The sequence below is a fragment of the Pleurodeles waltl genome, chromosome 7, assembly GCF_031143425.1.
Source record: "Pleurodeles waltl isolate 20211129_DDA chromosome 7, aPleWal1.hap1.20221129, whole genome shotgun sequence".
In the NCBI taxonomy this organism is placed as follows: Eukaryota; Metazoa; Chordata; class Amphibia; order Caudata; family Salamandridae; genus Pleurodeles; species Pleurodeles waltl.
Window position 1 is genome coordinate 1,197,003,878 of NC_090446.1, and position 19,149 is coordinate 1,197,023,026.

The 19,149-nt window shown below is 48.0% G+C and overlaps 1 protein-coding gene across 1 annotated transcript in view; it reads left to right on the forward strand.

The window, feature by feature from the left end:
* The first annotated feature begins 1,992 nt into the window (after window positions 1–1,992).
* LOC138246093 (testis-expressed protein 47-like) overlaps window positions 1,993–19,149 on the forward strand; it is a 117,509-nt gene continuing 100,352 nt past the window's right edge. The window contains exons 1-2 of the mRNA XM_069200326.1: window positions 1,993–2,146; window positions 2,543–2,755. Coding sequence (XP_069056427.1) covers window positions 2,624–2,755 — 132 coding nt within the window. The 5' untranslated portion in view covers window positions 1,993–2,146; window positions 2,543–2,623. The remainder of the gene's footprint in view (window positions 2,147–2,542; window positions 2,756–19,149) is intronic.

Consider the following 19,149-nt stretch of genomic DNA (forward strand, 5'->3'; position numbering starts at 1 on the left):
TGTTATTCACCGAGACTATCAGGGCATGTTATAGTACTGTACCTGTACACTATATCACCGCATGCTCGTATACTGTTATTCACCGAGACTATCAGGGCATGTTATAAGTACTGTACCTGTACACTATATCACCACATCCGGGAATACTGCTATTCACCGAGACTATCAGAGCATGTTATAGTACTGTACCTGTACACTATATCACCGCATGCTCGTATACTGTTATTCACCGAGACTATCAGGGCATGTTATAAGTACTGAACCTGTACACTATATCACCACATCCGGGGATACTGTTAGTCACCGAGACTATCAGGGCATGTTATAAGTACTGTACCTGTACACTATATCACCACATCCGGGGATACTGTTATTCACCGAGACTATCAGGGCATGTTATAGTACTGTACCTGTACACTATATCACCGCATGCTCGTATACTGTTATTCACCGAGACTATCAGGGCATGTTATAAGTACTGTACCTGTACACTATATCACCACATCCGGGGATACTGTTATTCACCGAGACTATCAGGGCATGTTATAAGTACTGTACCTGTACACTATATCACCACATCCGGGAATACTGCTATTCACCGAGACTATCAGAGCATGTTATAGTACTGTACCTGTACACTATATCACCGCATGCTCGTATACTGTTATTCACCGAGACTATCAGGGCATGTTATAAGTACTGTACCTGTACACTATATCACCACATAACGGGGGTACTGTTATTCACCGAGACTATCAGGGCATGTTATAGTACTGTACCTGTACACTATATCACCACATCCGGGAATACTGCTATTCACCGAGACTATCAGAGCATGTTATAGTACTGTACCTGTACACTATATCACCGCATGCTCGTATACTGTTATTCACCGAGACTATCAGGGCATGTTATAAGTACTGTACCTGTACACTATATCACCACATCCGGGGATACTGTTATTCACCGAGACTATCAGGGCATGTTATAAGTACTGTACCTGTACACTATATCACCACATCCGGGGATACTGTTATTCACCGAGACTATCAGGGCATGTTATAGTACTGTACCTGTACACTATATCACCGCATGCTCGTATACTGTTATTCACCGAGACTATCAGGGCATGTTATAAGTACTGTACCTGTACACTATATCACCACATCCGGGAATACTGCTATTCACCGAGACTATCAGAGCATGTTATAGTACTGTACCTGTACACTATATCACCGCATGCTCGTATACTGTTAGTCACCGAGACTATCAGGGCATGTTATAAGTACTGTACCTGTACACTATATCACCACATCCGGGGATACTGTTAGTCACCGAGACTATCAGGGCATGTTATAAGTACTGTACCTGTACACTATATCACCACATCCGGGGATACTGTTATTCACCGAGACTATCAGGGCATGTTATAGTACTGTACCTGTACACTATATCACCGCATGCTCGTATACTGTTATTCACCGAGACTATCAGGGCATGTTATAAGTACTGTACCTGTACACTATATCACCACATAACGGGGGTACTGTTAGTCACCGAGACTATCAGGGCATGTTATAGTACTGTACCTCTACACTATATCACCACATCCGGGGATACTGTTAGTCACTGCGACTATCGGGGCACGCTAGAGTGCTGTGCTAAATGCTAAAATAAAGTTATTCACTGCATGCTAGGGTACTTTGAAACTGTGCATATCAGCTCTTGCTTGCTTCAAGTCCTCCCGCATTTTGAGTGAAAGTTTTCCCACTGCACTCTCGTTGCAATAAGAGCGCGTGTTCTACAAGAGGCAAAGCGCGCGGTCCTTCAGCTCTCCATGTGTCCAGTGCAGAGCCCGTGCGCGGCCTCAACCTCCGAGTGCGTCCCTGGGGCGGGCCAGCAGCACAGTTTACAACTCTGCGGGCGAGACGAAAAGTCCGCCGAGCAAACACTGAGCCCTTTGACGTGCCAAAGAACAATCCAGGATTTCAATGGGGAAAGGATCTATACTTTGCTCCCTAGGCAACAGTCCCCTACAGCCAAAGCAGCAACGGAAAAAGCAGCGCCAACAAACAGCGCAGACCGGACTGGCGACTTCCCCCAGTGCGCTGCGAGGAGCTCTCGGCGTCTTGGCAGCAGCCAGATTGTACATCCCAGGCTTTGGTGCCCATCGTTTTTTCTGCTCTTTCTGTCGTTATTTTTACTTCCTTTCGCTTTCCACATTCGTTTACACCCTTTTAGCGCGACCTCCCCCACTTTCCTTCTTTCTTCGTTTTTTTTCTTTCTTAATTTTCGTTCTTTGTCTTTTCGTTATTTTCTTGCATTTTTCGTCTTCCTTTTTCTTCTTCCACTTTTTCTTTCGTGAATTTGTTCTTTTCGTTTCTCCACTCCTAAACATTCTTTTTCCCATTTGTGTTTTGTTTTTCTGTATTTTCTTTCTCTTTTCGCTAATTTACCTTTTTTCTGGTCGTCTTTTTTTCTCTGTTTTATCTTTCCGCCGTTTTCCCTTTCCTGTCCCGACTGGATTTGTATTTTCGACTAGTTGGCCCGAGCTAGTGAGAGAGTTGCAAAGGCTGCCGGTGCTTCCAGTCTACTCGGCGCTTTGCTGGGCTTCGGTGCGGGGATGGAGGGCTCCCAGAAGAGCGCGGATCGCAGGGTGAAGAGGAAGGAGGGCTCCGCGCTGGAGAGAGCTGAAAACAGCCTCTACCATCAGATCCTGAGCAAGAGAGCGTTCCTGGCGGCCGAGGAAGACACGGTCAGTGGCACCCCTTAGACTCCTTAAAGCGCCACTGGCGTACTCGAAGCCGACCCCTTAATATCTGTGTCCTTTTATGAGCATAGGAAGGGGACATTGAGTTTATGTAGCCTGGGAAGTGGGAGCCCGCCGGAGCCGGCTCAAGACCCCTTTTTGTCTAGCTGAACGTCCTTTATTCTCTCTTGGCCACCCCACACTGGCTCGGTGCTCGTCTGCGCCTTTTTTGTGGGTGGTTGCCACAAAGTGCCACTATACACAACTGCATAGTGTTTGTTTTATCTTCTGGGAGTTGTGTGCTCCGAGCTCATGTTGCTTCAGTTCAAGTGAGAACTCTCCACCCAGCCCCGTGGTTTACCACAGACCTCTGTTGCTGGTAGTTGTACACTACAAGTACCAGAAGACCCCGCGGTAGGAGGACACCTTCAAGTAGCTTCTTGTGTTTCATACCCGTACACGTCGATGATCCAAGCTGCAGGTCTGAGCCAGGAAGGCTACATTGTTTGCAGAAACCGACTTCCGGGCGTTTAGTTATCTCTTTCCAGTCCTTCCTTTGGTTTATTTTTAGAGGTGTGTATCTTTACTGTGTTAATACATTTGAAGAACTTGTGGACTGCATTTCCCAGAATGCACTTTTTTAAATGAACTGAAATCGTGACCTCCTGCCGATGTTTTATTTGCTCAGCAGAAGATCGATCAGAGAAGGTGGATAAACTTTGGAACGTTTCCTGTAACTTTGGTTTTTTTCCTGGCGAGGCGATATGTACCTTGTTAAAGGGAAATGTCTTGGGAAACTGCTCTGCAGGGAACAGAAATGCAGTAGATTACGAGAACAAAACTGTCCTACAATACTGCATGTTAAAATAGTTTAAGGCGCCTCCTGCGGATATAGTAATTAGTAACCAGCTAATCGGTTGGTAAAATAATGGTGAGGTAAATCAGGTGCTTAATGCTGGGGGGATGAGAGGTGTGTGTGTGTGTGTATATATATATATATATATAGTCCCTGTTCATTTGTTTAGACTATTAATTAGCCGCAGAACTCTATTCTTAAAGATTTCATGCATGATTTATCTAATCACCTTTATTGGCTTCTGGGATTTGTAGTCCTACTTTAACCCATTGGAAACATCTGAACTCTAGTCCCAGAATACAGAAGGAAAGAGCATGGAGTGGGTGGAAGTCTCATGTGTGATGCTGGAAAACTTTGGAATTTTGTTGTTGACAATCTTAAAGTGCCTCTTACGGAGCGTGGCCTGTGCAGATCATCATTTCTGACTATTCACACATCTGTCCTCTGCAAGGGGGCATTTGAAAGGACATATTTACTAAGACATTATGAACTGTAATACTGGGCGCTGTTTCACACTTACAGGCGGCATCGGCTGTTCACCATACGATGAGACTTCTGCATTTCAGTATGCAGCAGCAGTTGTGTTCTTTGCTCATTATGAGGACGCCGCATTTTCATTCCCCTTTGCCATACCAGCCTCAAGGCTCCTACCACACACGGGAGCATTCACCTCCCACTTCCACAGAAGTGGCAATGCATTGCCATAGCAATACCCAATTAATCGGGCCCTTAACACGCTAATCACCCCCGTTACTCCTCTGGGTGCTGTGTGCCCGTGAACCCGGAAGTGTTCTCAGTGGTGCTTCAGAGCGGCAGTCAAATGTTCTGCAGCAACTAGTTGTCGCCCCTAAATAAGCACTGTCCAATCAGCTCGAAGAGCACGGTTTGTTCCAAAAACCCTCCAGAGGGCCGGTAACACTAGTGCACGTGCTGTCAGCAAGCGGGCACAGTCGACGCCTGTTTCACTAACTAGACCCACGAGAAGGGGCCCTGGAGGAAAACAGAAGCTGTCTGTGTTACCGCCACGGAAGAGGAATCGTGTTTGGCGGAAAAGGGGCAGGTGGGAGTTTCAATAAATAGAAACATTAACTCACATATCCCAAGTGCTTTAATCTCTTCAGAGCATGGGGCGTCATTTGTTTTGTTTATTAATGTCCATGATTAATTGATTTGAGTTTTATTTTTATTAAGCGCTCAAATACCGGAGAGTGTCCAAACACTAGTCAAAATAAGGCACTGAATAAATCACAGCTCATCAGATAAGTTCTGAACAGCTTGCTTACAGAACTCAAGCAAATGGGGTGCTGAGTGTACCGGAAGAAGAATATTGTTCCAGGTTAGAGCTGCCACTGTGGGGAGAGCTTGGCCATCCATACATGATTTTTTGGAAGCGGAGCCTTCACAAACAAGCATTTGCAATGCAATGGGTCTCACGTTTGCTAGAGTTACAGCTATTAAACAATACAATTAAACTGGTAGTCATGAAAAGCATTTGATTACTGCCCAGTGAGATTGCTCTGCCTATGAAACAAAGAGAAAAAGTAGTCCAGAAATCATACGGAAAACATGGAGACTTGTATGTTTTCAGTAGTTTGCCGGTGCGCTCGAGGAGGGCTAAACACCAGAAAAGGCATGACCTATGCATGTCTTTCACTAATGAAATCAAGCGAATTTTAAAAGGCAAGCCCACAAACCAACCAAAGTGATGAGTGTGACATGGGCGTGGTTAAAAGCCCACAGAGATATTACAACTGGGACAGAGCGCTTACGCACTCTCCCTAAAAAGAGGTAGAAGGATATAAGAGTTGAGCAGGCCAGTAGACTGAAAAAAAAAACAGACTTTTAGGGGCTTATTCACAAACTGCAATTTGTAGTACTTTAGAGAGGAGTTAAAAGAAAAACTTGTAACTCACCTACAAAAGATTAAACCCATTTCTATTCATAAACTGCACTTCTAAAGTTACTACAGCCAAAAAGGGACCCAAAAGAGTAGTAACTTAGCCCAGGTAAGAGCTGGCGTAAGTCCAGCACCACACATGGCCAACCACTGGTATTGCAACAACCTCCCCTTGAAAATAATGAGGGTAGGGACCTAAAATAAAACCCCATATGAAATCTTGTTATTAAATACTAATATTTAAAATAGTAAAAAAATAATTATAATTTAATGTTTACAAAATCTAAAAATAAAACACGTATTTAATTATGAAATATTGTAACAACATTTTGTGAATTTATATTAATTTTTATTAAAATATAATCACATTGTTTTTAATTTATTCTGTAAATCACATTTAATTTTTACTGCATGATATACTTTTTTTAATTGAGGGTAGAACTTATTTTTATGATGAACTACAGAAAAATAATGTAATTCGTTTAATATATTTATCCTATTTAAGGATTTAATTCAAATTTAAATTACTCTTGCTGTGGCAAATTCTTTTCGTTCTACATTTACAATAAATATATACAATTAATTCTCCTGTCTCTGGGGGTGGAGATGTGTTAGTCTGCATTTTGATTAACTTTACCTTGTAGTTTGTGAATATCCAAAAGTAGTAAAGTTGCTCAAAAGTGTGACCTTGGACTGGAGGATGATCTGGTGCAGTTCTTGAGAGCTTTGCATTTTGACATTTCAGCTTCCACAAGGTTTGGCATGAATGGGGAACAGGCCAGTAGCTTTAAGCTAGGAGGAGAGGTGCTGCAGGGCTGCATCCTGGCTCCTGTATTGTTTCTTTTGTATATCAACAGCCTCAATGCAGCTCTTCCAAATACTACATCGGATGCCTCTATAATTGGTAGGAAAAAAAGTCCCTGTTCTTCTTTACGCAGGCAATGTGGTTTTGTTATTTGGAACACCTAAAAGGCTACATGTTTTATTTTAGGAGCTTGTGTCTTTTATGGGTACACTGGAGTTGGCTACTAATGAGACACAGACCTTTATAATGGCCTGTAAGTCCAGAAACTATAAGATGAGGGGCATTCATCTGCATGGTCATCCTGATGCTCAGACCGAGGAGTTTTCATACTTGGGTGTTGTCATGGATGCCAAGAACAATGGGGACCCTTGTGTGGTCAGGGTGAGACAGAAATTAATAGGTTCAGTGGCCCACATTTTCAACTTGGCTCAACGTATCAGAGAAAAGGCCTGTAGTCCCTCTTATAGAAATCTACAAGAGAAAATGTCTGCCGGTCCTCACCTATGGGAAGACATTTGGGGATATTTTAATATTAGTCCCTCCAACATGAGCAAAATAGGGGGCTCTGATGACTTTTTGGGGGTGCCACTTGCATGCTCCACCCATATTATTCATCAGGAGGTAGGGATGAAGTATGCTGAGGACATTATTAAGTTGGCTCCCCTTCTTTGTGGTGCTCTAGTTGGTCTAATTCATGTGCCTCACTGAATAGAGACATTATTAGTGACTGTCTCATGTATGTGAGAGGCATGAAAATTCCCTGGTTTAATTACATGAACATCGAATTTATGAAGCTGGGTAGGCCCACCCTTTTCACCAACCCTTCCTTTATCCATAAGTCGGACCTATTGTGTGTCAAAACTGCTTTTAAGGAGAGGCAGAGAGTACTCGGGGAGGGCCTTGAACGTAATAAATGGCCAGTTAAAGAGTACATGGAGATTCACCCCTCTCCATCCTGTGAACCCTACCTTGAGTGGATTGATATCTGTTGGGATAGCTCCTGCTTACCAGGTTTAGACTTGGGTTTCTAAGGTGGCACCAAGGCTTCTCCCTTGGTCAATTTGTCCCCTCTAAAGTTTTGTTATGCCCATGCAATGGATCTTGTCCACAAAGTCTGATGCACTTTATCTTTTTCTGCACAGTTTCATCAACCTTACAAAAAGGTTTCTAATTCCGCTTATACATTAATGAGGAATTAGAACCTCTAGGTCAGTCCTTGTAGCTACAGAAAATGGACTCCCCATCTAATTGAGTCAACATCTGTTACTTCCTAATATGTACAATTAGCAGAAGAAAATCTTTAATGTTTTAATTAGCAAGACCAATCTGAGAACTGTTGTCTCACATTTTTTCTGAATCAATTTCTGATATTGGCACTACATTATGCACTCTATGAATCTGAATTTGTCATGTTAGCCAAACACCTAGTGTGCAATTCATGGTTTTTGCTTGGTAACATCTTTGTGTGGCAGAGGACTCTTGCATGTTGCTGATTTTATCCAGTTGTATTTTCAACTATATTTGTTCCTCACTTATTAAATTTTATAATGGTGTGTTTTTATGTGCACTTTTATGGCCACATTTATGACTGAAATAAAGAGAAGTTGAATTGAATTACTCTAACATGTAAGAGCAAATTACACATGTAAATTACTCACAATTGTAAGTTACATTTGTGAATAGTCCTACAGTCTTTTGGATGAGAAGAAAAACAAACCTTGTGACAGAAACCTAGTACTTTAAAAATGTCATGTTTCTGGATAGGAAGTCATTGCAAAGAATGGAGAATGGGAAATGCCCTAGTCAATTTAATAGATCCAGTAATAAGGGTGGGATTCAAAGAGGATCCTTGTGGAACTCCCCATACACATTTAGACATGAAATGAAAATTAGGCAATGGTACTCTGTACTGTTGCAAAAGCGGCTCTGTGTCACCAGAACTCCACATTGCACAACCTGGGCTTCCATTTTACCAACAATTCCTGCCACATGCATTAGCAATATTATGTATTCAAAACAAGCCAAGCCCATTGGCAAATGAACAGATGTTGAATGCCTTTGGAAGGGCTGGAATATAATTTGCCATATTTGAGTAAAACGTTTCCAATAGTGTATTAGATTGTACTGTTTCCCATTGAGGAACTATTAAATATTCAATTATCCTTTCTTGGGCCTTTAGTCCTCGCCTGTCAAACAGTTCAATCTATTGTATGCTTATTAGGCCTGCCCATTACTTACCATTAAATGGCTTTAGTGTTACTACTATTTGCTTGCCTCTTACTTGATGTCTTTCCTTGTTGATTGGTTGGCTTTACTGTCACAGTTTTCGCTTGCTTCTTAATCAGTAGATTTCCTTGATCCATTTTGTCAATCTTTTGTATTTTATTCTTTTCACCATCCTTTTGATTGGCAGACACATTCTTTCACTGCTCAACTATAGGGAAATATTTTTGGTAAAGATCTCAATCAGAGTGCATGTGTTTTTCAGCTCTCTCCCGCATGTGTTTTTCCCACTCAAATACACGTTTCTCTTCTTGATTGACTTTGCCTTCTCCCTCATGTGCTGCTTGCCCTCATACATGTGGTACTCACCTGCCTCCTGCTCTGTGTTGCTCTCTTCCTTGCGTACTTCTCTCCCTTGTGTTGCTCTCACCCTCATGTGCTGGCTTTATTTTTTTTATTCCCTCCACCAGCTTGTTGTTGCTCCTGCCCCTCTCACTCCTCAATACACTTACCGGGGTTTTTAATAAATTATCGGAGGACACAGTAGCAAATTTCTGCTGGTCCTTCCACCTTTCACATTACTCCAACTTTTTTTTTTTTTTTTTACAGTTTTAGATCTGTAAATTAAAAAAAAAAGACCCCTGCATCCTTTAGTGGCACAGCCATGCGTGGTCACAGGCATGCTTGGTTGATGATGGATTTGTGCCCATGTGTCATCACAATGCACTCCCCTGTGAAAGAACATCAACAAACTTATTTTATTTCCTGATTGGTAAATAAAAGTCAAATCTTTTTATTCTTTTCATCAATACTGTACATCACTGGCAAACAAAAACTTTTTTCTTGTGTTTTATAGCATGGTCAAAAGGCATTAACAAACCCAAAAGGTCCTAATGGTGAGAACTAGTAGCAAAGTCAATGCTTGTTAAATATTGTTACTGGCATTTGCTGTGTATTTCCTGTAAGTGCTTCTAAAACGAATGAAGAAATGTAACATTTCTGGACCTATGGGCAAGTTTATAAAAATGCAGTGAAAACCTTCCATAAATGTCATAGCAAAAGCAAGACTATGGTGGTCATTACAACCCTGGCGGACGGTGTTAAAGCGGCGGTAAGACCGTCAACAGGCCGGCGGACAAAAAAAGAGAATCATGACCCTGGCAGGAGCCGCCAACAAAGACAGCCACTTTAACACACCGCCCGCCACGGCGGTACAGACAAGCAGCGCGGCGGTCACTGCCAACAGACAGGCGGAACACAATGTACCGCCCATAGTATCATGACCCGCCAATCCGCCACCTTTTCCGGGGCGGATTCACTGTGGATAAAAACACGGCGGAAACAGCTTTGGCAATGGGAAAACGCTCACCTGAATACATCCCACGAGGAACGAGGACTCCATGGACCCCGAACCACAAATACTCCCTGCCCTTGTGTTTCTGCTCCTCTACGACTATCATCTACATAGGCGCCGAAGACAACGGTGAGTACTGCACCTACGACATGGGGGAGGCAAAAGTTAGGGGGACACCCACCAAACACCCCCAACCTTGCATTATCCAACATACACACCAATGCATTCACAAAAACCACAGTAACAACCTACAATCCCCCCGGAAGAATGAAAAGACAAAGCGAAGTTCGGTTAAACATTGTAATGTGGCAATATGCATGTCATACAGAAATATACAGATATATATGAAAATCAGTCATAATTATATACAGTACGAGAAGTAGTGCAGATATGTACACAACAGTGTCCGTGCACCAACAGTCCAAAAATGCATGGGCGAGGCCCACAAAGGATACCTGACCACAATCGGAGAGAACACTGCTGGGGCATCAGATAGAAATACTACAGGCACCTCAGGGGGAAGGGAAGTGGGGGCACCTCAGCCAGATCCACGACGGGGCTCCATGCCCATTTATGTATCCTGGGGAGTGCAAAGCCACAGTCTCTCAAGTCTCTACAGTGGGTGGCTTGCCCACTGTGCCATCCAGGGGAGTGCAAAGCCACAGTCTTTCAAGTCTCTACAGTGGGTGGGGTGCCCACTGTGCCATCCTGGGGAGTGCAAAGCCACAGTCACTCAAGTAGATGCAGGTCTCCACTGGTACTGGGGGGGACTGGTGCCCAGAGTGCTTCATCCTGTGCAGGACAGACAGAGTGGATGCAGGTCTCCACTGGTTCTGGAGGGGGACTGGTGCCCAGACTGGATGAGTCTCCTCGTGAAAGTTCCTGTCCTGTCACTGTCCCAGCTGCACATGGGATAAGGATGCCTGATGTGGCGGTCTATTCATTCCTACCCGGTGCTTTCCCTGTTCAGCGGTGCTTCGACATGGCGGTCTTTGCCCTGTTCAGCGGTGCCTTGCCATGGCGGTCTTTGCCCTGTTCAGCGGTGCTTTGCCATGGCGGTCTTTGCTCTGTTCAGCGGTGCTTTGCCATGGCGGCCTTTGCCCTGTTCAGCGGTGCTATGCCATGGCGGCCTTTGCCCTGTTCAGCGGTGCTATGCCATGGCGGTCTTTGCCCTGTTCAGCGGTGCTTTGCCATGGCGGTCTTTGCCCTGTTCAGCGGTGCTTTGCCATGGCGGTTCTGGTACGGACATTGGTGTGTGGCATGACGTTCCCTACACTGGGCATTGGTGTGTGGCATGACGTTCCATCATAGCCCACCTGGGCTGTGGCAGCCGGGGCCCTCCTGGGCTGTGACTCCGTCGGCGGTCTCTTGACCAGTGACGATACTTGGGCCCTCCTGGGCAATGACTCTGGCGGTGGTCTCCTGACCAGTGACGATACTTGTGCCCTCCTGGGCAATGACTCTGGGGGTGGTCTCCTGACCAGTGACGATACTTGTGCCCTCCTGGGCAATGACTCTGGCGGTGGTCTCCTGACCAGTGACGATACTTGGGCCCTCCTGGGCAATGACTCTGGCAGTGGTCTCCTGACCAGTGACGATACTTGGGCCCTCCTGGGCAATGACTCCGGCGGTGGTCTCTGGACCAGTGACGACGGTGCTGGTGGTTGTGTCTCGACCGCCGGAAATGATGGCGCACTTCTCCGCCGTGACACTCACAACAGGCTGGGCAGACTTCCTCTGGCTCTTCCCCACCTTTGGTGGAGTCACACCTGACTCTCCAATCCCCTTGGAACCCATGTGAGTTGTTTTCCCACCAGGAGTCTTCACACGGTCCCATCATCCACTCTCCAATTTTAGAGCCTTTACAGGGGGTGGGCTGCCAGTCCCTTGGCTCCGGGTCATACTGCCAGTCCTGGTGGCAGGTGCACTCCACAAACCTTGAACAGGCACCACTGGTATTGGAGGCTTTTTGGCTGAGGCGCTACGACGGGACTAATGAATTGGAGGGGGGCTGGGGGCAAATAGGTCAACTTTACAGAGGGACAGTTTCTGACGAACACTGGGATGGGTAGTTGGAGGCTGCCTGGGAGTGGAGGAAGAGGAGGTGGTTGTCGGAGGTGTCACTTTAGGTGTTTTGGGTGCAGGTACTGGAGGCTGTCGTGAGGTGGATGGATGTTGTGTGAGTGATTGGCGGCGTTTGTGTACTATGGGAGGGGGTGTCACAGACACACTGGGAGAGGACACAGGGGACGTGTAAATGGGAGTGGAGGTGGTGAGTGCAGGTGAGCTGGGTGTGGTGCTGGGTGTTCTGGTGCGAGTCCTAGTGCCTGTAGATGTGGTGCATGCAGGTGTGTGTGTAGACGAGACTGGGAGGGAGGAGGGAGAAGAGGAGGAGGGGGACACAGTGGAGGCAGTGGATGTTGCTGTGTCTGTACGTGGGTGAGGCTTGCGTGAGTGCCTGTGGGTTGTGTGGTGCCTATTTTGCTTGAGCTACCTGTGTGTCCTGACTTGTGTGCATGCTGGTCTGTAGGTGTGTTTGGGATGGGCTGGGGTACAGGAGATTGGGTCTGGGTGGAGGAGGTTGGAGGGGGGAGGCTAGACACAGGGACAATGGCTGCCATCAGTGCTGAGGCCAGAGATTGCAGGGTTCGCTGAAGGACAGCCTGACCAGAATGAATGCCCTCCAGGAATGCATTACCGTGTTGCAACTCTCCTTCTACACCCTGGATGGCATTTACAATGGTACACTGTCCAACAGTGAGTGACCTGAGGAGGTCAATGGCCTCCTCACTGAGGGCAGCAGGGGTGACTGGGGCAGGGCCTGAGGTGCCTGGGGCGAAGGTGATGCCCACCCTCCTGGGTGAGCGGGCACGGGGCGAATGCTGAGGGGCTGCTGGGAGGGCGGTGCTGGTAGGGGAGGTGGCGGCTGTACCTGTAGAAGTGGGGCGCACAGATGGTGCCGCCACCACAAGGGAGCCCCCATCGGCGGACAAGTCCGTGTCGCTGCTTGGTGATCCGGTGGCCGACGTGAAGCTCCCCTCGCCCTCCGTCCCACTGGTGCATTCAGAGTCCGTGGTGTGGCTCTCCATGGCCATGTGGGATGCAGCTCCCTCGTGCTCCGGTGCCACTGTACCTCTGCCTGATGATGCTGATGTACAAAAGGACAGGGAGAGCAGAAAAAGGGGGGGGGACAGAAGAAGGAGAGTTTTAGTGCATGGCATACCACTACCGTTGATGGACAAGACAGACACAGCAGCCCCCTGCATTACGCCGTGCTCCTGCCCTCTGCACAAGCAATTCCTGGGATATGGCCTACATGGCAATGGTGGACATCTGCGCACATGGATGCCACAGGGGCAACTATACCTCGACTTGGCACTCTGCTGAGGTGGGGTAGAGTGCCACATGGCCTACATTACGGAGGGGCCTTGCCTACCGAACTCGCCTTGGCCTAGGGACACCCACAGCCCACCTCCCCCACTCAGACACCTCCACTGTGCGCAAAGTCCGCAGAATGAGAGTGTACTCACCCCTTTGTGTCTGCTGTGATGCCCTCAAGCGCCCATCCAACTCCGGGTAGGCCACCGCCAGGATCCGGAACATCAGGGGGGTCATGGTGCGACGGGCACCCCTCCCACGTTGGGAGGCCATCCCCAGCTGAGCCTCCGCCGTCTTCTTGCTGCAGCGGCGAATGTCCTCCCATCTCTTACGGCAGTGGGTGCCCCGTCTCTGGTGGGCCCCCAGGGTCCGGACCTCCTTGGCGATGGCACGCCAAATGTCCCTCTTCTGGTGGGCGCTGACCTACATGACATGCACAAGGAAAGAGGAACAGTCATTAACAAGTGCACCGTCGTTGTGAGTGGCCCCCTCCCTACTCTGGCCATGTGGTCCACTCATTTCCATGCATTAATGTACTATGAACTCTGCCCCCTTCCCTCTTCCAACCCGCCCTCTCCACCCAGGCCTAGCCCATACCACGTGCTCCCTGTGTACTAACCTGTTGGTCTGGAGGACCGTAGAGTAGCGTGTACTGGGGGAGGACCCCGTCTACCAGTTTCTCCAACTCCTGTGCAGTGAAAGCAGGGGCCCTTTCCCCAGACGCAGCAGCCATTGTCGCTTCCACACCGAGGTCACAGCAGCACTTGCAGTGTAGGTCCTCTCCTGTCGAAGGTCAGGTATCTAGTGATTGAACAGATAGAAAATGGCAGTGACGTCCGCGGCGGTGACGTCTGCGGCAGTGCGCATCATCACCGCCGGCGCACCTATTCATTGGCTCCTGGGACCCATAGGGTACAAAGTTAACCAATGCAGCATTGCGCCGCGGTCTACGACTGCCTACCGCGACGGTGTGCAACGCCAGCGCAGTTACCCCACAATCCCATTGTCCCAGTTTAGAGGTCAGGCAGCCGACATTTCAGGGGCCCACATGGCTTAATTTACCTCTGCGTCACACATAGCTAGGCCTACACTCAACACACATACAGGAAGGGTTCTGTGAGTGGTGTAGTCTTGTGTGTAACTGTGGGTACATACCTGGAGGAATAATGACTGATTCTTCGCTGTTGTCCTTCGTAGGCACTGTCAGCTGGGACAGTTGAGAAGATGGCGGAATCCTCCGGTGTACCGACCGCTGGTGGACCTGTTGACAATGGAAGAGCGACATGTCATCGTCACCTACCGGTTTGACCGTGCCACAATCCAGGAACTATGTACCCAGTTGGAGCCAGACCTGATGTCACCAATCCGCCATCCCACTGGAATCCCCCCTGACGTGCAGGTGCTGTCAGTGCTCCATTTCCTTGCAAGTGGGTCTTTTCAGACAACAGTGGCCATGGGATCAGGGATGTCCCAGCCTATGTTTTCCAACGTGTTGTCCAGAGTGCTGTCTGCCCTGCTGAAACACGTACGGAGATACTTCATTTTCCCTGAGGTGGCAGATTTGCCTACAGTGAAAGGTGACTTCTATGCCCTTGAACATATCCCCAACGTCATAGGTGCCATTGATGGGACCCATGTAGCTCTGGTCCCCCCCCCACAGGAGTGAACAGGTGTATAGGAACAGGAAGAGTTATCATTCAATGAATGTCCAGATGGTATATTTGGCAGACCAGTACATCTCGCAGGTAAATGCTATGTTCCCTGGCTCAGTGCATGACGCCTACATCCTGCGAAATAGCAGCATCCCTGATATGATGTGTCAACTCCAGAGGCACCGTGTATGGCTATTGGGGGACTCTGGTTACCCCAACCTTTCCTGGCTATTGATCCCAGTGAGGAATCCCAGGACCAGGGCAGAGGAACGCTACAATGAGGCCCATGGGTGGACTAGGAGGGTGATCGAACGCACCTTCGGCCTCCTGAAGGCCAGGTTCAGGTGCCTCCATATGACAGGTGGATCCCTATTCTACTCACCGAAGAAGGTGTGCGAGATCATCATCGCCTGCTCCATAATTTGGCTTTGCGACGCCAGGTGCCTTTTCTACAGGAGGATGATCCAGATGACGGTGTTGTTGCAGCTGTGGAGCCTGTGGACAGTGATGAGGAGGAAGCTGAGGAAGAAGACAACGACAACAGGGAGTCAGTCATACAGCAATATTTCCAGTGACACACAGGTGAGGACATTTTCATGTTTAACATTACATTAACTTTCACACGTCTACCTCTATCCGGTTTGTCGATTTCAAACACTATTTGGTAACTGAGTTGTACCTTTCCATTACGGTTTCACAGGTGTGGTTACCAACGTGTCATCTGCTTGCATCATTCAAGGACTTGTGATGTGTGACATACGTATGTTAGCCTTACAATGGGAAACGCATTATGACACTGTCATTGATAATACATAATTAGTAAATCACAGACTGACTCAAGATTGTTTTGGGTTTCAAGGGTGTTTATTGAAGTGCTCAGAAATGTGAGGGGGTTGTAAAAAGAGGATGGGTGATGGTGGAGGAATGTCCATGGCAGAGTCCAGTCTATTAGTCTCACAGATGCACTGCCCATCTGGGCATAGGAAGTGGAGCTGGGGCAGTTTAAGTATGGACAGGGTAACAAGGTGGTACAGTGGGAGGACAAACAGGGTGGTCTCATTTCCTTGCGGGGGTCTTGCCATCTTGCTCTATCCTGTTCCTGGATCTCAGGGACCGCTTGCGTGGTGGTTGTCCGTCTGCAGGGGGTGGGGTGCTGGTGTGTTGGTCCTGTGGCGGGGCATCCTGTCCACTAGCGCCGGCGGAGGTGGTGGGCAGTTCATCGTCCTGGCTAGTGTCAGGGGCCCCTTGGAGTGCCACTGTGTCCCTCATGGTGATCTGTATGTCCTTCAGCACCCCTACGATGGTGCCCAAGGCGGAGCTGATGGTCCTGAGCTCCTCCCTGAACCCCAAATACTGTCCCTCCTGCAGGCGCAGGGTCTCCTGAAACTTGGCCAGGACCGTCGCCATTGTCTCCTGGGAGTGGTGGTAGGCACCCATGATGGAGGATAGGGCCTCGTGGAGAGTGGGTTCCCTTGGCCTGTCCGCCCCCTGTCGCACAGCAGCCCTCCCAGTTCCCCTGTGTTCCTGTGCCTCCGTCCCCTGGACCGTGTGCCCACTGCCACTGCCCCCAGGTCCCTGTTGTTGTTGGGGTGGTGGGTTATCCTGGGTTCCCTGTAGTGGTGGACACACCGCTGATTGACCTGTCCTGGGTAGGGAGGTTTGGGTCCGCTGGGTGGGTGCTGTGCTGGTGTTACCAGAGGGTGGAAGGTCAGTGTTGGGCTGTGCCTGTGCAAGGGGCACCGACTGTCCCGAGGCCCACGATGGTCCGGGCTGGTCATCAGGATCCAGTAGGGCAGAGCTGCTATCGTCACTGTGGGCCTCTTCTGGGGGTGGAGTGGTGTTGTCTGGACCCTCTGGTGTGGTGACGGTCCTTCAGGTTCCTGCAGGGGCATCAGAGCATGATTATTGCATGTGTGTGTGATGGTGTGGAATGGGTGGGTGTCTGTGTACCCCAGTGCATGCATTCCTGTGGGTGGGCTTGATGATGGTTAGCAGGTTGTTCTGGGTATGTGCAGTGAGCATGCTTTAGTGAGGGGTGACCATGCTTAGTTGTGTCATGCAGGGCTTGGTGTTGGGATGTGTGGTTTGTGTTATTAGTACATTAGTGAGGAGTTGGAGTGATATGGGAGGGGATGAGGGTGGGGGTGTGTGAGAGCATTCAGGTAGGGTGGGGGATATGATAGTTAAGATTTGACTTACCAGTGTCCCATCCTCCACCGACTCCTCCGAGGCCCTCTGGATGCATGATGGTCAAGACTTGCTCCTCCCATGTTGTTAGTTGTGGGGGAGGAGGTGGGGGTCCACCGCCAGTCCGCTGCACCGCGATGTTGTGCCTGGAGACCGTTGAACGCACCTTCCCCCGTAGGTCGTTCCACCTCTTCCTGATGTCCTCCCTATTTCTTGGGTGCTGTCCCACGGCGTTGACCCTGTCCACTATTCTGCGCCATAGCTCCATCTTCCTGGCTATTGATGTGTGCTGTACCTGTGAGCCAAATAGCTGTGGCTCTACCCGGATTATTTCCTCCACCATGACCCTGAGCTCCTCCTCGTAGAAGCGGGGGTGTCTTTGGCGTGACATAGGGAGGTGTGTGTGATGTGTGGGGTGGTGTATGTGTTGATGAGTGTGGTGATGTGTAGCGGTGTGTGGTGTTTGGTGGTGGATGTTGTGTGTGTGATGGTGTTGTGTGCCTCTGTGTGATGGGGTTGTCTATTCTGTGCTGTCTCTCTGGCCTTCGTTCGTGATTTTTCGGTCGTAGGGGTTTGCGGGTGATGTGGGTGTGTGTTTTATATAGTGTTGGGTGTGTGGGAGTGGTGTGTGTGTGTGTATGTGTATCAGGTGTTTGTATTTTGAATTGTCCAATGTGGTGGTGTTTTGGAGATGTGTGTGTATTTTGAGCGCGGCGGTGTGTACCGCCAATGGAATACCGCGGTTGTAAGACCGCTGCGTGGATTCGTGGGTCGTAATAGCATGGGCGTGTTTCTGTTGGCGTGGAGGTGGAGGTTTTGTTTTCGCCAGTTTATCACTGACCTTTGGTGTGGCGGAGTTGTGTGGGTGTCTGAATTTTGGCGGATTCCGAGCTGTGTGTCATAATAGCTGTGGCGGAATTCCGCGGCCGCGTATTGGCGGTCTTCTGCACGGCGGTAAGCACCTTTTACCGCCAATGTTGTAATGACCCCCATAGACATGATCTGTATTGTTTAAGTTGTTTCCTCCTTCTGGATCAATGGCTTGCCTCTGACCAGGGCTCCTTTTGGGCACCCGCTGCTCACATTTCAGATGATGTCCCTTCCTTATGCTGATGTCATTCTGGGTGTATTAAAACTCTCCAGACAAGTCAACAGCCATCACTACTTGTTGTAACAGGGAGATCTTTTAGTCAAGAACAGTAGAATTGAAAGCAATGGGGAAGGATTCCCATATGGAATGAAAGTCCTTGCAGTGCAAGGAAAGCTGTGCCATCCTGCCTAGTCTGACATTTTCTGTCCAGTTTCTCTCTCAATGTGCTGATCAAGTAGCAGGTCTACAGGGCTTAATGCATGGTTTGCAAAGTAATAGCAGCAGAGATTTATTGTTCGAAAGGCTTACTCACAAGTTTACCCATCACTTTTTTAGAGGGTGGCTATAACTGTGATTGTGGCAACACATACGGTGTATCTGACAGATGTGCTTAGGGCTGTCATTGGTATCTTTTCACAAGTCAGATTCTAAAAGTTGATGATGTTAGACCAGTGGTTGAACTTCTTATCCACTTACCCAAAGACTGTGTGGGATGAGTGTGGCTACCTCATACAACACTAATCAAAAAGGAGTGTGTTAATACATTTTAGACAAGAATGATAGGTGCCCTGTAAGATCCCTTGAGGAGAAAGTGGTACATTCACCTGGCATGCTATTGTTTGCTTATTTAAAGGTGCTACAGAAAAAAATGTTAAAGTACAATTAAAACTCCTTTGCGGTGAATCTATTTGTGTTTCCTTCACTTTGGTGATAGTTGTTGTATGGAAATCTTAAATAAAGGGATAGGTAGACCCTAAACAGCAATTGTAGGAAGCTGGCTCTTTATAGTGTGGAAAAATAGTTTCTCACCCTTCGTGCAACCACTGTTCATTTGACATCAGGACAACCATATTGAATATGGCATCCATTTTGTGAGCGTTTTAAACACCCCGTCGCAGAGTAAATAGGCAGAAAAAGATGCAGCTTGAAAGCAGCTACATCGTGCAATATGCCTAAG